Source organism: Colletes latitarsis, chromosome 8, assembly GCF_051014445.1.
Source record: "Colletes latitarsis isolate SP2378_abdomen chromosome 8, iyColLati1, whole genome shotgun sequence".
Classification (NCBI taxonomy): Eukaryota; Metazoa; Arthropoda; class Insecta; order Hymenoptera; family Colletidae; genus Colletes; species Colletes latitarsis.
The window spans coordinates 27,658,753-27,675,010 of NC_135141.1; the positions used below are offsets into that span (position 1 = coordinate 27,658,753).

The 16,258-nt window shown below is 50.0% G+C and overlaps 1 protein-coding gene across 1 annotated transcript in view; it reads left to right on the forward strand.

The window, feature by feature from the left end:
* The window catches only part of Dpy (fibrillin-like protein dumpy), a 106,211-nt gene that overhangs the window by 68,267 nt on the left and 21,686 nt on the right, over nt 1-16,258 (forward strand). Inside the window, 39 exon segments of the mRNA XM_076771092.1 lie at nt 45-356; nt 423-722; nt 931-1,248; nt 1,318-1,644; nt 1,731-2,039; nt 2,117-2,443; nt 2,524-2,826; nt 2,904-3,209; nt 3,289-3,609; nt 3,680-3,991; nt 4,071-4,385; nt 4,461-4,784; nt 4,872-5,177; nt 5,252-5,557; nt 5,636-5,953; nt 6,020-6,655; nt 6,726-7,061; nt 7,183-7,485; nt 7,575-7,880; nt 7,994-8,311; nt 8,391-8,711; nt 8,799-9,110; nt 9,193-9,528; nt 9,602-9,904; nt 9,970-10,275; nt 10,376-10,693; nt 10,873-11,190; nt 11,283-11,597; nt 11,745-12,071; nt 12,148-12,444; nt 12,520-12,825; nt 12,914-13,231; nt 13,305-13,631; nt 13,718-14,032; nt 14,098-14,421; nt 14,506-14,811; nt 14,891-15,196; nt 15,388-15,699; nt 15,778-16,089. Of these exon segments, the coding sequence (XP_076627207.1) occupies nt 45-356; nt 423-722; nt 931-1,248; nt 1,318-1,644; nt 1,731-2,039; nt 2,117-2,443; nt 2,524-2,826; nt 2,904-3,209; nt 3,289-3,609; nt 3,680-3,991; nt 4,071-4,385; nt 4,461-4,784; nt 4,872-5,177; nt 5,252-5,557; nt 5,636-5,953; nt 6,020-6,655; nt 6,726-7,061; nt 7,183-7,485; nt 7,575-7,880; nt 7,994-8,311; nt 8,391-8,711; nt 8,799-9,110; nt 9,193-9,528; nt 9,602-9,904; nt 9,970-10,275; nt 10,376-10,693; nt 10,873-11,190; nt 11,283-11,597; nt 11,745-12,071; nt 12,148-12,444; nt 12,520-12,825; nt 12,914-13,231; nt 13,305-13,631; nt 13,718-14,032; nt 14,098-14,421; nt 14,506-14,811; nt 14,891-15,196; nt 15,388-15,699; nt 15,778-16,089 (12,582 nt within the window).

Below are 16,258 nucleotides of genomic sequence, written 5' to 3' on the forward strand. Positions count from 1 at the left end.
TCAACTCCATGCTAGAATCTGACGCGATCTTTCCGACCATACAGCGATCGAGGAACCAGTAAGACCTGCGGACCCCTGCAATCCTTCACCTTGCGGCGCAAACGCCTTGTGCACGGACGGCAGCTGTTCTTGCTTGCCGGAATATCAGGGCGATCCTTACACTGGTTGTCGACCAGAATGCGTTCTAAATAGCGACTGTCCCACCTCTCGAGCTTGCATTCGCAACAAATGCATGGACCCATGTCCAGGAACTTGCGGTCAGAACGCACAGTGCAACGTCTACAACCACATACCCATGTGCAGCTGCCTGCCTGGAATGACAGGGAACGCCTTCGTTTCTTGTCGTCCAAGCAGAGGTAGGTGTTACATTTAATAATTATTCTCATTAGAGGACCCCTGACTTTCACTTTTGCCCGTTTTAGGACCGGAAGATCCTTGCAACCCATCTCCTTGTGGGCCCAATAGTCTTTGTCGCGTAGTTAACGAGCAAGCAGTGTGCACTTGCGTGGCCAGTTTCATTGGAACGCCGCCATCTTGCAGACCCGAGTGTAGCGTCAGCTCCGACTGTCTACAGACTCAAGCCTGCAGCAATCAGAAATGCGTTAACCCTTGCGCCGGGTCTTGTGGTATCAGGGCCCAGTGTCAAGTGACCAACCATAATCCCATATGCAGCTGCCCGGCAGGCTTTACCGGCGATCCTTTCGTCAGATGCGAGCCCCAACGTGAGCCGAATTCTATTTTTCACATCATTTCGAAGTTTAGATCAGGATCGGACAAATATTATTTACGAATAAAAATTTTAAACTCGCTCGTCTGAACATCTTCCAAAAATCTACAATTTTCATTCATTGTCCGTGAATGAAATTTGTCCGACTCTGGTTTGGATGATCGAACAACATTGTTACCAAGCGTTTATCAAACTTGTTCCAGTGGAAGAACCACCAACCCCTGTCAATCCTTGCTATCCGTCACCTTGCGGACCTAACGCATTCTGCCAAGTAGTAAATGACTCGCCCTCGTGTTCCTGTTTGCCCGAATTCGTCGGAGCCCCTCCAAACTGTAGGCCCGAGTGCATCAGCAACAGCGAGTGCGCGAGTCAATTGGCTTGTATAAGAAACAAGTGTGGAGATCCTTGTCCTGGCTCCTGCGGTGCTAATGCCGATTGTCGAGTCGTAAGTCATACAGCCATGTGCGTGTGCGTGGTCGGTTTTGTCGGGGATCCCTTCACACAGTGTGTCGAAAGACAACGTAAGACAACCTTCACAATTGGCCATAGGTTTCACCGAACGCGGATAATTCATTTCTTTTATATTTTAGCTGAAATACAACCTACCCTCTCCACCCCATGCATGCCGTCACCCTGTGGCTCGAACGCCATTTGCAAAGAGCAGAACGGAGTAGGTTCCTGCACGTGTTTGCCCGATTATATTGGCAACCCTTACGAGGGCTGTCGTCCAGAATGTGTCATAAATTCCGATTGCGTGTCCACTCGCGCTTGCATCCGGTCCAAGTGCCAGGATCCGTGTCCAGGATCCTGTGGCACGAACGCCGAGTGTCAAGTTGTCAATCACCTGCCAACGTGTTCTTGTTTCTCTGGTTATACCGGCCAACCATACCAGTTCTGTCAGCCTATCGTTCCAGCCTGTGAGCACAGACTATTTCTTATTGAATTCATCATTCAATGTTGTAGAGAATTAATCACTTAAATTTTTCGTTTTCCTTTATCTCAGTCGACGAAAAGAGAGATCCATGTTCTCCAACACCGTGTGGACCGAACAGTAACTGTCGAGTCGTCAACGACCAGGCAGTCTGTTCCTGTTTGCCAGAATATACTGGTTCCCCTCCAGGATGTCGACCAGAGTGCGTCGTCAGTTCTGAATGCCCGTCCAATCTAGCATGCATTAATCAGAAGTGCAAAAACCCTTGTCCTGGACCATGCGGTCTCGACGCAGAGTGCAACGTTATTCATCATAGTCCAATCTGTGCCTGCAGACAGAAGTATACCGGTGATCCGTTTAGTCGATGTTTCCCAATGCCAGGTGAGAGAATAATCCCTGAAGATTTCTATATGAATCGATCACAATCTTCTTTCTAACTCTTTGCGAACGCTTTTTAGAACTTCCTCCGGCATTGTTACCTTCGAACCCATGTTTTCCTTCGCCCTGCGGCCAAAACGCAGAGTGTCGCGACATCAATGGCATACCTTCTTGCTCCTGTCTGCCAAATTACATCGGTAGCCCTCCCAGCTGCCGACCGGAGTGCACGGTGAACTCCGATTGTCCTCCGAATCAAGCTTGCACCAGAGAAAAGTGCAGAGACCCTTGCCCCGGTTCTTGCGGCGTGTTTGCCCAGTGCAACGTCCTGAATCATGTACCAATCTGTAGCTGCATCGAAGGCTACACCGGTGATCCATTCAGCAACTGTTATCCAAAACCTCCACCACGTAAGGCACCAACTTTTGAATCCGAATCCTTCGAATTAGACCACTTTGTTCATCGCGATTTCTTTCTTTCCGATTTCTAGAACCAACAGTTTCCGATGATCCTTGCAATCCATCGCCGTGTGGGTCAAACACGGAGTGCAACAACGGTATCTGTACCTGTCTGTCAGAGTACAGGGGCGATCCTTACGCAGGGTGTCGACCCGAGTGTGTCATGAACTCGGATTGTTCTTTGAATCAGGCCTGCGTCCGCAATAAGTGTATCGATCCTTGCGTCGGTACCTGCGGACAGAATGCAATTTGCAACGTGTTTAACCACGTTCCAATGTGCAGTTGCGATCAAAGAATGACTGGGAATGCTTTCGTACTCTGTAGTCCCATTCAAGGTACCAATTGCTTAGATCAAGACAGTAGGATATCACCGTGGCGAGCTTTGACAATCTTTACCCGTTTGTACCCACAGAAATAACACCGGAAACGCCGTGCAATCCATCACCTTGCGGTCAGAACAGTCTGTGTCGACCTGTCAATGGACAGGCAGTCTGCACTTGCGTCCAGGGATACGTAGGAAGTCCTCCATCTTGTAGACCAGAATGTGTGGTCAGTTCAGACTGTCCCAGAAACGAAGCCTGTAGTAATCTGAAGTGTACGAACCCATGCGTAGGAAGCTGTGGCATTCGTACACAGTGTCAAGTCACAAATCATAATCCCATATGCAGCTGTCTTCCGGGATTGACGGGAGATCCGTTCGTCAAGTGTGATTCCATCAGTAAGGACCTCTTTGGGTTTTAACGTGTTGAAGTACCAACCTTTTACAGTAGATTATATTATTATTAACTGAATTTTAGTGGAGATCAAACCTGAGGTCATAAACGTGTGCAAACCATCACCATGTGGCCCCAACGCTCTGTGCCAAGTGGTGAACGATTCCCCGTCTTGCACTTGTATGCCCGGATTCGTGAACTCCCCGCCTAACTGTCGACCCGAGTGCATCAGCAACAGCGAGTGCGCGAGTCACCTAGCTTGCATAAATCAGAAGTGTAGGGACCCGTGTCCTGGTTCCTGCGGGGCAAACGCCGAGTGTCGCGTGGTGAGCCACACACCGATGTGTGTCTGCTCCATCGGGTTCACCGGCGATCCGTTCACGCAGTGCGTCGTGTTCGACGAACGTAAGAAAATTTGATACTCGAATTCTCTGACCGAAGGGATCACGCAAGCTTACTCTATTTCTTCCACTAGGATTGCCTTCCCCGTGCACGTCATCCCCTTGCGGTTCGAACACCGTTTGCAAAGAGCAGGACGGCGTAGGTTCTTGCTCTTGTTTACCCGAATACATTGGCAATCCATACGAAGGATGTCGACCGGAATGCACGGTTAGCTCCGACTGCCCTTCGAACCTCGCTTGCACTCGAAACAAGTGCCAAGACCCCTGTCCGGGCACCTGTGGACAGAATTCCGTATGTCAAGTGATAAATCACTCGCCCACGTGCTCGTGCAACTCTGGCTACACCGGGGATCCCTTCAGATATTGTCAAATTATGCGAGAACCTGGTAAAGTATATTCCTTCTTTTTATTGTGCTACGATTTTTGGCTCATTCCGTGTGGATATTACATTAATTTCTTCTCCAGACATAGTCAGAGATCCAGCAGACCCCTGCGTTCCGTCGCCTTGCGGGGCAAACAGTCAGTGTCGCGTGATTTCCGGAAACGCAGTCTGTTCTTGCCTCCCCGACTATATCGGAAGTCCTCCCTCGTGCCGTCCCGAGTGCGTGGTGAGCTCGGATTGTCCTTCGAATCGAGCCTGCGTGAATCAGAAGTGCGCGAATCCCTGTCCACGACCGTGTGGACAGAACACCAATTGTCTAGTCGTCAATCACAGTCCTATTTGTACCTGCAAAGACGGAAACACTGGCAACCCGTTCACCAGGTGTTTCCCTCTTCCACGTAAGTCTCCTAATCTCTTAAACGGGTCTCAGAGACAATAGATAGTCATCTAATTCCTGTCGATTAATTCTGTAGCTCAACCAACGTTACCAGATCTACCTCAGAACCCCTGCGTACCCTCACCCTGTGGTCCATACTCCGAATGTCGGGATATCGGTGGTGCTCCGTCTTGTTCCTGCTTAGCTAATTATTTCGGCAGCCCACCGAACTGTAGACCGGAGTGTACCGTGAACTCGGATTGTCCCAGCGACAGGGCCTGCATAAGGCAGAGATGTATAGATCCTTGTCCTGGATCTTGCGGCGTGGCTGCAATGTGCACGGTTTTCAATCACGTGCCAATTTGCTCCTGCGTGGAAGGATTCACCGGCGATCCTTTCAGCAGCTGCTCCCCTGCGCCACGTAAGTGTACAGTGTCTTTCATGCAGAGGTAACGGTGTTAAATTCGTACCAAGTTGGGTCGATTAACGTTCCATTTAAAAATTGTAGCTGCTATACTGGTAGCCGAAGACCCCTGCAACCCATCGCCTTGCGGTTCGAATGCTCTGTGCAACGACGGCATTTGCACGTGTTTATCGGAGTTTCAAGGCGACCCTTACGTGGGTTGTCGACCAGAATGCGTCCTGAATACCGACTGCCCTTTGAACAGAGCTTGCCTCCGCAACAAGTGCGTGGATCCTTGCGTTGGCACTTGCGGTCAGAGTTCAATCTGTAACGTGTACAATCATGTGCCGATGTGCAGCTGTCCGGTCGGAATGACGGGCAACGCGTTCGTATCTTGCACACCATTCAGAGGTATTCAAACAGGGTTCTATTGCATTGTTTAAAGAGTCAAAATACAGTACTATAAGCTTTCAACCTCCGATCAGACCCAGTTGTGACCAACCCTTGCAACCCAACACCCTGTGGACCGAACAGTCAGTGCAGAGAAGTGAACGAGCAAGCCGTGTGCACTTGCATTCCGGGTTTCGTTGGTATCCCACCAACCTGCAGACCAGAATGCGTGGTGAGCACGGACTGCGGGCCAACGGAAGCTTGTATCAATCAGAAATGCAGCAATCCGTGTATCGGTTCGTGCGGTATCAGAGCCACCTGCCAAGTGGTCAATCACAATCCGCTTTGCAGTTGCCCTGCAAGCTTGACCGGCGATCCGTTCGTCAGATGCGTCGAGAAACGTAAGAAATCCAGACACCCATTGACCGAATACCGCAAAATTGGATCGCGATGTACGCTACAATTGCATTATATTTCAGCACCGGAGGCGCCGCTACAAGAGAACCCTTGCATTCCATCACCCTGCGGTCCTAACGCTCAGTGTCAAACTATCAATGATTCCCCGTCCTGTTCTTGCCTACCGGAGTTCAGTGGTACGCCTCCTAACTGCAGACCCGAGTGCATTAGCAATAACGAATGCCCAAACAACATGGCGTGCATCAATCAGAAATGCAGAGACCCTTGTCCTGGATCCTGTGGCACGAACGCGGAGTGTCGCGCTGTGTCCCACACACCGATGTGCAGTTGCTTCTCCGGATACACCGGTGATCCGTTCACTCAGTGTGTGGTGGAACAACGTAAGATTCAAACAATAGCTAACCAAAGTGACGATTACCGACTTTGAATCGCAATTCCTCTTCCAGTCATACCGATGTACGTGCCGGAACCTTGCGTGCCGTCTCCCTGCGGTGCAAACGCCCTGTGCAAAGAGAGAAACGGCGCAGGATCATGTTCCTGTCTGCCAGGGTATATCGGGAACCCGTACGAGGGTTGTCGACCAGAGTGCGTCATAAATTCGGACTGTGTCCCGAGCAAAAGCTGCGTGAGCTTCAAATGCGAGGATCCCTGTCCCGGAACTTGTGGCCAGAACGCCGTCTGCCAAGTGATCAATCACCTACCGACTTGTAGTTGCCTACCTAGATTCACTGGGGATCCGTTCAGATACTGTCGCGAGGAAGAGATAGTTACCCAACCAAGTTTGACAAATCCCTGCCAGCCGTCACCGTGCGGACCCAACAGCGTCTGCAGGGAAAACAACGGACAGGCTGTTTGCTCGTGTTTGCCGGAATACCTCGGTTCTCCACCCGGATGCAGACCAGAATGCGTGGCGAGCCCAGAATGCGCCTCGAATCGCGTCTGCGTGAATCAAAAGTGCGTCGATCCTTGTCCAGATCCTTGCGGAAGGAACGCGATCTGCAGAGTCATCAATCACAGTCCGATATGCTCCTGCCAGCAAGACTTCACCGGAGACGCGTTCTCTATCTGTTTCCCCAGTCCACGTTTGTATCTTCAATTTTACTTTTGACAGATTAACGTCTGGAAATAGTATTTATTATGAAATCCCCGCAGGTCCGCAGCAGGAGCCCGTAACACCTACCCAGCAAGACCCATGCTTACCATCCCCTTGCGGCCCGTATTCTCAATGTCGGAACATCGGAAGAAATCCTTCTTGCTCTTGCTCGGCCTCGTATATCGGTGTCCCACCAAATTGCCGACCAGAGTGTACTATAAACGCAGAGTGTTCCGGTGCGTTGGCTTGCATCCGCGAGAGGTGCTCGGATCCTTGCCCGGGATCCTGCGGTATAGGAGCTAGATGCACCGTTTTGAATCACGTCCCGGTTTGTTCTTGCCCAGAGGGCTACACCGGAGACCCCTTCAGCAGCTGTGTCTTGAAACCTGCTCCATGTGAGAGTCTTTTCTGTCATTTTGGTATCCTACATTCTGATCAAAGAGTTTGATCTGAACGTAAAGTTCCAATAATCAACCGAGATCGATTCAACTTTTACGATTCCCAATTTGTGCACAGCCGAGGAACCAGTCTCAGACCCCTGCAACCCGTCCCCGTGTGGTGCGAATGCCCTCTGTCGCGACGGCGTTTGCACTTGTCTCCCAGAGTACCAAGGAGATCCGTACAGTGGTTGTCGACCCGAGTGCATCATGAACACCGATTGTTCTCGCGATAGAGCTTGCAAGAGGAACAAATGCGTCGATCCGTGCGCAGGAACCTGCGGACAGAACGCTCAGTGTCAGACCATAAACCACATTCCAATGTGCAGTTGCCCGTCAGGAATGTCTGGAAACGCTTTCGTTTCCTGTTCTCCAGTGCAGGGTACGATATTGAAATTTCTTTTCTTCCCTGATGCTCACTTTCGCGAGAACTAGGGACCATTCGATTAAAGTCTTGTCTTCCTTTACTAGAAGATGTAATGTCGAATCCTTGCTCGCCGTCGCCGTGCGGGCCGAACAGTCACTGCCAAGAAGTGAACGGAGTCGCGGTTTGTAAATGCGTGGAAGGTTTCCTCGGGAATCCTCCGACTTGTAGACCAGAGTGCGTCGTCAGTTCAGACTGCGAGCTTACAAAAGCTTGTATCAATCAAAAGTGCAGGGATCCCTGTCCAGGCTCTTGTGCCGTGAGAGCCGAGTGCTCGGTGGTCAACCACAATCCCATTTGTAGGTGCCCACCGAGTATGACAGGTGATCCATTCACCAGTTGCACGGTTATAGGTGAGACAATGAACAGAATTGATCTTATCCCATATTTCCAATTTAATTTATTTAGTGAAATCAAGGTTCTTCAAGGAATGTGTCTAACGATGTTCGTTTCATTCGCTCTACAGTCGAACAGGTACCAGAACCGATCAATCCGTGTTTCCCGTCGCCCTGTGGTCCGAACTCTCAGTGCCAGGTCGTGAACCAAGCACCGGCGTGCTCGTGTTTGCCAGAATTTACTGGACCACCACCGAATTGTAGGCCAGAGTGCGTTACAAACAGCGACTGTTCGAGTAGACAAGCTTGCGTCAGTCAGAAATGCAGGGACCCATGTCCCGGTTTGTGCGGAGCCAACGCTGATTGCAGCGTGTTCAGTCACACTCCGATTTGCTCTTGTCTATCAGGATTTACTGGTGACCCGTTTGTTCAGTGCACCCCTGTTCCAAGTGAGTTCTGTGCTTCCATTTTGTGAAAAAGATCGAGTCTTGCTGAACGTCATCGAATTAATTTTTCTTCGCTCCATAGTTGAAAGCGAAAGACCCACACCCTGCACCCCATCACCGTGTGGCGCGAACGCAGTGTGCAGGGTTTCAGGAAATGCAGGAGCCTGTTCCTGCTTGCCAGATTATATCGGGAACCCCTACGAGGGCTGCAGACCAGAATGCGTCGTGAATTCGGACTGTCCTGTGAACCTCGCCTGCGTAAGATCGAAATGTCAAGATCCTTGTCCCGGCGCGTGCGGTCAAAACGCGATTTGCAACCCTGTGAACCATGTACCGATGTGCACGTGCATCCAAGGATACTCTGGAGATCCGTTCAGATACTGCAGCTTGAGCCCAGTGAACCGTAAGAGTTATATTCGATGCAATCTAAGCCTAATAATTCAAGAGTTTATAATATCAAAAGGTTCTACATCCCCGTGTATAATTTTAGAAGACGTCTCGGTAGTCGATCCTTGCAATCCAACTCCCTGCGGCCCAAACAGCGAGTGTCGCGTGAACAACAATCAAGCTGTATGCACTTGCCTCTCTTCGTACGTTGGAAGTCCACCAAACTGCAGACCCGAGTGCGTGGTCAGCACCGAGTGCCCTTTGACCCGTGCTTGCGTGAGCCAGAAATGCGTCGATCCGTGTCCCAACTCCTGCGGCGTGAACGCTAATTGTCGAATTATCAACCACAGTCCAATCTGTTTCTGTAACAATGGATTCACCGGAGATCCGTTCACTGCTTGCTTCCGTGCTCCTGGTATGATCTACGTCTTCGACTCGATGTTGAATACTTGTAAAATCACTCAATATTCTTTGCACTAACCACCTGCATTCTCCAGAAACGACCATAGAACCCTCACCGCCAGTGCAAAGAGACCCCTGTCTGCCATCGCCATGTGGTCCAAACGCGGTTTGCCAAAACGTTGGGCAGACACCAGCTTGCACTTGCTTGCCGAACTATCGTGGCAGTCCTCCAAATTGCAGACCCGAATGTACCATCAATTCCGAGTGTCCTAGTAACCAAGCCTGCATTCGGGAGAAGTGCAGGGACCCCTGTCCAGGCTCCTGTGGCTTTAACGCTCAGTGCTCGGTGTTCAGTCACGTGCCGATGTGCTCGTGCATCGAAGGATACACGGGAGATCCTTTCAGTCGATGCGATCAACAGATCGTTTCCAGTAAGTAACAGTTCTCAAAGATCGTTCGTCGACTGACCCAGATACGGGGACTCATAAATCTTTTTGCGACCAGTCGAACCGGCAGAGGTGGATCTCTGCAATCCATCCCCCTGTGGACCGAATGCTCAGTGTGATAATGGAATATGCTCTTGCTTGCCCGAATACTACGGGGATTCGACTATCGGCTGTCGACCGGAGTGCGTGCTCAATAACGATTGCCCCCGGGACAGAGCGTGCGTCAGGAACAAATGCCAGGATCCTTGCCAGGGCACATGCGCGAGCAACGCACTGTGCAACGTGGTCAACCACGTACCGATGTGCAGCTGTCCAACTGGTTTCGAAGGAAACGCATTTGCCTATTGTCGTCCCGCCATAGGTAATAGAATTTCAGTCGTCAAACCAAATAGAACTTTCCAGATATTAACGATGGTCTTCCAATAGCCGATGCCCCATCTTCACCGTGCACTCCATCGCCCTGTGGACCGAACAGTCAATGTCGATCCAATAACGGTCAAGCAATTTGCAGCTGCGTGCCAGGTTATCTAGGAAACCCACCGAATTGCCGTTCCGAGTGCATAGTTAGCTCCGACTGTCCTCCAAACGAGATCTGCACGAATCAGAAATGTAGGAATCCTTGTATTGGCACGTGTGGCTTGAGAGCCAGGTGCACGGTCGCTAATCGCAATCCTATATGTCATTGTCCCGAAGAATTCACCGGAGATCCGTTCGTACAGTGCATGCCGACTCGTAAGTGTCCTTGAATGATTTGTTTCACCGGAAAAGTGGTTTTACAATAGTTGTTTGGTACAGAGGCAGAGTCTAATTGTTCGAATACTAAAATTTATAGCGCCATTGCCGCCTGAACCGATAAACATTTGCCAGCCATCGCCCTGCGGACCCAATGCTCAATGCCAGATCTCAGGAAGCTCACCATCGTGCACTTGTTTGTCCGGATTTATCGGTTCCCCGCCGAATTGCAGGCCCGAATGCGTCAGCAACAGCGAATGCCCCAGCAATCAGGCGTGCATTAATCAAAAGTGCAGGGACCCTTGCATAGACTCTTGCGGAACTAATGCCCAATGTCGTACAGTCAGTCACACGCCTATGTGCTACTGTGAATCAGACTACACGGGCGATCCTTTCACAGAATGCTTTACCAAGCCCAGTAAGCCATTTTTAATAGTAATTTGATTCTCTTTAAATGTTGGTTCTTTAATCAAGTATCAAAATCTAATTTTTAACTGTAATTCATGTTTTTGTACTTCTTGTACCGCGCATTGAAATCCCTGTAGTGACCCAAATCTAATCACAATTTTAATTGATAATATCCTTCGTCGCTTTTAGTCGAAGACCAACAAATGAATCCGTGTTTACCTTCGCCTTGCGGACCGAATGCACAGTGCACGGAAAGAAACGATGTAGGTGCCTGTGCGTGTCTTCCTGGTTACACGGGAAATCCTTACGAAGGATGCAGGCCAGAGTGTGTCCTGGATTCTGATTGCTCGCCCACTAGAGCCTGCGTCAATTCTAAGTGTATCGATCCGTGTCCGGGAACATGTGGAATCAACGCCGAATGCTATGTTATCAATCATCGAGCGTCTTGCTCTTGCTATCCCAGCTACACTGGCGATCCCTATCGATATTGCTCTGTTCAACCAGTTGGTAAGTCAAGGTTACTCCAACCTTTCACTGAAATTACCCTTCTAAAAAATTAATCGTTGAACAACGAAGTCACACGATAAAATATTCTTCAGTTTCCGACGTCAGCGTAACCGATCCATGCGCTGGGCCCCAATGCGGCCCGAACAGCCAATGCAGGGTGGTAAACCAAGTAGCAGTTTGCTCTTGCCTTGCAACTTATATCGGTACACCACCAGCGTGTAGACCGGAATGCGTCACCAGCTCGGAATGCGCCGCTGATAAGGCGTGCGCGCAGCAGAAATGCGTAAACCCGTGCCCTTCCTCTTGTGGACAAAACTCAGACTGTAGAGTCATCAATCACGCGCCCCTTTGTAGTTGCTTGAGAGGGTACACCGGCGATCCGTTCACCGTATGCTTCCCAATTCCATGTGAGTACCGATTACCAACGGTAAATGTTTAAATACCTAAGTTACATTCTTTTATTCGTGCATACAACAAGGTACAACATCCATTTCACACGCGTTCTTAAGTCTTGTAACTTCAGAAGAGAACATAATTTGCGTTCCAAATTTTAGTGACACCACCCGTTCAGAGCGACGTTACCCCAAAAGATCCCTGCATTCCATCCCCCTGCGGAGCTTTCTCGGAGTGTCGAAACATCGGCGGAGTTCCCTCGTGCTCCTGCCTGGCCACGTACACCGGAAGTCCACCGAATTGTCGGCCAGAGTGTACGATTAACTCGGACTGTGCTCCTAATAAGGCCTGCATGCAACAAAAGTGCAGAGACCCTTGTCCCGGCTCGTGTGGTCTTCGAGCTGAGTGCAACGTAATCAATCACGTTCCAACGTGTACCTGTCAACCTGGCTACACCGGGGATCCGTTCACCAATTGTTTCCTAGACCGTAAGATGCCCCGTTCATAACGAGTTTTCATAAAATTATTTCTACTCCCACTACAACCAACATCGACGCATTATAGAACGTCCAATCGAAAAGGATCCGTGCGCATCCTGCGGACCCAACACACAGTGCGACAACGGCGTTTGCACCTGTTTACCAGAGTATTCCGGCGACCCGTACACAGGCTGCAGACCAGAGTGTGTCTTAAGCAACGAATGTCCAACAAACAGAGCGTGCATTCGAAACAAATGCGTGGATCCTTGCGTCGGTGTCTGCGGACAGAACGCATTGTGCAACGTTTTCAATCATGTGCCCATGTGCAGTTGTCCGTCGGGAATGTCAGGGAACGCCTTTGTACTCTGTTCCCCTGCCCCAGGTATGCTTCTCAGACTTCGAAGGATTATTAAGCATAACAAGGATCTTTCTTATCAAAATTCTTGAACGCTTTTAGTGACCATGGTTAGCGACCCCTGCAATCCATCACCGTGCGGCCCTAATAGCCAGTGCAGGCAAAACAACATGCAAGCCGTATGCTCTTGCGTAAACGGATACATAGGTGCTCCTCCAACTTGTAGACCCGAGTGCGTGGTTAGTTCAGACTGTCCATTGAACGAAGCGTGCACCAACCAGAAGTGCCAAGACCCTTGTCCAGGAAGCTGTGGAATCAACGCGGATTGCAGCGTCGTTAATCACAATCCAGTATGCACCTGTCGCGAAAGGATGACCGGCGATCCTTTCGTCAGTTGCTACCCGATGCGTAAGGACTCCTTCGTAGCCTCACAGTCTCTCTGATAGATATTCATACACCAGTATGCATTGTACCTTAACCCGTTTAAACCTTAAAGCCGCGAGACCGTCGCCTCCAGTCAACCCTTGCCAACCGTCCCCGTGCGGTCCGAACGCGGAGTGCCAAGTGGTGAACGATCAACCATCTTGCTCGTGTCTACGAGAATTCATTGGATCGCCTCCAAACTGTCGTCCGGAGTGCGCCAGCAACAGCGAGTGCCCTAATCGGATGGCATGTATCAATCAAAGATGCCAAGACCCTTGCATTGATTCTTGCGGCGCAAACGCAATTTGCAACGTCGTCAGTCATACTCCGATGTGTGCCTGTGCGAACGGTTACACCGGGGATCCGTTCACGCAGTGTACGCTGCAGCCATGTAAGAACCTTCGAACCCTTTCGAGTGTTCTGTAACCAGTCTTGTTATAACGTTTCTCGTCCCGCTGTTTTAGTCGACGAACCAGTCAGCAGGCCAGACCCTTGCACTCCGTCACCGTGTGGTGCAAATAGTATATGTCGCGTTCAGCAAAACTCCGGGTCTTGCAGTTGCCAGAACGATTACATCGGAAATCCTTACGAAGGTTGCAGGCCTGAATGTACGCTCAGTTCAGACTGTCCGTCCAATCAAGCCTGTATCCAATCGAAGTGCAGAGATCCGTGTCCTGGAACCTGCGGTCAGAATGCTCAATGTTACGTGGTCAATCATGCAGCCACTTGCAGCTGCTTCGAACGATATACGGGAGATCCTTTCGTGTACTGCAATCCTATGAGAGAACCACGTAAGATAAATTCCAAAACGTTCTTCAATATAGAATCTTTATAACGATATGGAGGATTAGGATCATAGACGTTTGTCCTCTTATAGTGCCCGAACCTAACTTAGTAAATCCTTGCGAACCATCGCCGTGCGGACCGTACAGCCAATGCAGAGCTACCAACAACCAAGCCACGTGTTCTTGCTTACCAACTTATACCGGAACACCTCCCAATTGCAAACCGGAATGCACAGTTAGCTCTGATTGTCCATTGAACCTCGCATGCAGGAACAACAAGTGCATCGATCCCTGCCCTAACTCTTGCGGTCAGCAGAGCACGTGCAGAGTCGTGAACCACAGTCCCATCTGCTCCTGCAAGCCAGGTTTCACTGGCGACCCATTCATCCAATGCTTCTTCAGTCCACGTAAGCATCCAAGGATTCACTCAAGCACACCTTAGAGCTGAAGTTTTATAATCGTCCAATTTTAGCTACACCTGTTATGGATACCCCTGTCGATCCCTGTATCAACTCGCCCTGTGGGCCCAACTCCCAGTGTCGCAACATTAACGGCTCTCCGTCGTGTTCCTGCGCGATAAACTATATTGGCGCCCCGCCTAACTGTCGTCCAGAGTGTGTAGTCAACACTGACTGTCCCAGAAATCAAGCTTGCATTCGTGAGAAGTGTCAGGACCCTTGTCCGGGTTCTTGTGGACTCAACAGCGTCTGTGCAGTCCATAATCACATACCCGTTTGCACGTGTCTAGAAGGTTACACGGGAGATCCTTTCAGCAGCTGCCAGCCCAAGCCAATGAGTAAGCTACGCGCCCTTGAAATCTAGCCAAACCAAAGCTATAATCGTAGACAGTTTTATTAATACTTTTACGGTGTTCGAGTAGGAGTAGACGAGCCCATAACAGACCCATGCAGCAACTCCCCGTGTGGATCGAACGCCGAATGCAATAATGGCGTTTGCACTTGCGTATCTGAATATTCCGGGAACCCATACGTCGGTTGTCGACCGGAATGTGTGCTCGGCACAGACTGTCCAAACAACAGAGCGTGTATAAGAAACAAATGCATCGACCCTTGCCCCGGAGCTTGCGGTCAAAACGCTCTTTGCAACGTGATCAATCACATACCCATGTGCAGTTGTCCTCCCAACACAGGCGGAAACGCACTAGTCGTGTGCTCGACTGTACAAGGTACACGTTGTTTAGTTTCTAACAAGTCAATGTTCTAACAATACAACAGCCTCGTGACCCTTAAACTATTGAACCGTAGCTCCAACAACGACAAGACCGTGCAATCCATCCCCCTGCGGTCCGAACAGTATCTGTCGAGAGGTGAACGATCAAGCTGTGTGTACTTGCGCGCCCGAATACCTTGGAACCCCACCTCTATGTAGACCAGAGTGCGTCATCAGTTCCGACTGTCGCCAAAACGAGGCTTGCGTGAACCAAAAATGCAGAGATCCGTGTCCAGGAACGTGCGGTGTTCTGGCAAAGTGCATGGTGGTCAACCACAATCCCGTGTGCTCCTGTCCGGAGCGTTACACGGGAGATCCCTTCATCAGATGCGAAATGATCAGTAAGCGGACGAATAAAAATACTAGAATTCCTATCGATCGTATATAAAGTCGTGTATATCAAAAGTTCTTCTGAATCTCTTGACTAGAAGGAGTGGTGCAGTAGAATCCTTGACGAACGTCGACTTTATATGAGATCATGAAGGCTCAAGTAAAGCGAGACAAGACAATAATACAATCTTACTTTTCGTAGAAGATACAATAGTGCCCATGAACCCCTGTCAACCATCACCCTGCGGACCATACTCTCAATGCCAAGTAATCAATGACATCTCGTCCTGTACATGTCTGCCCAAATACAAGGGGACCCCGCCCAACTGCAAACCCGAGTGCATAGCCAGCTCCGAGTGCCCCAGCCACCAAACCTGCGTCCAACAGAAATGCAAAGACCCCTGTCCAGGTCTCTGCGGGGAAATTGCAGAGTGTCACGTGGCCTACCACGTACCCCACTGCGTTTGCCCGAACGGTTTCACCGGTGACCCCTATACCCGTTGCTCGATAATAAGTAAGAGAGAAGAAAATAAAGATGTGCACGGTCGTCGATGCAGCGAATACTAATCTTTGTAATTTTGCATTGTTCTAGTTCGTGACCCGGAACCCTCACCCTGCGCGGAAGGCACTTGCGGCACAAACGCGTTGTGCAGAGAACGAGACGGTATCGGAATTTGTTATTGCCCGCCCGAGTACGTCGGAAATGCGTACGTAGGGTGTAGACCCGAGTGCGTCATTAACCCCGATTGCCCGTCCAACAAAATGTGCGTGCGAAACAAGTGCCAAGACCCCTGTCCTGGAACCTGCGGCCAGAATGCCGAGTGCACGGTCGTTAACCATCAGCCCTTCTGCACCTGTCGGCCAGGGTTCACTGGCGATCCATTTATCGTGTGTACCGTGGATAGTAAGTCCAACTGGTTCTCCCTTGCAACCGATTTGAGGATATAATTGGAGACTCGATGTATCAGGCATTAGCCGGGTGTTGATAATTGCAGGAATTCACGATTAACTTTTATTAAAATCGATATCAACGAGACTCTGATAAAATTTTTGTCAACCTTTATAAAAGTTAA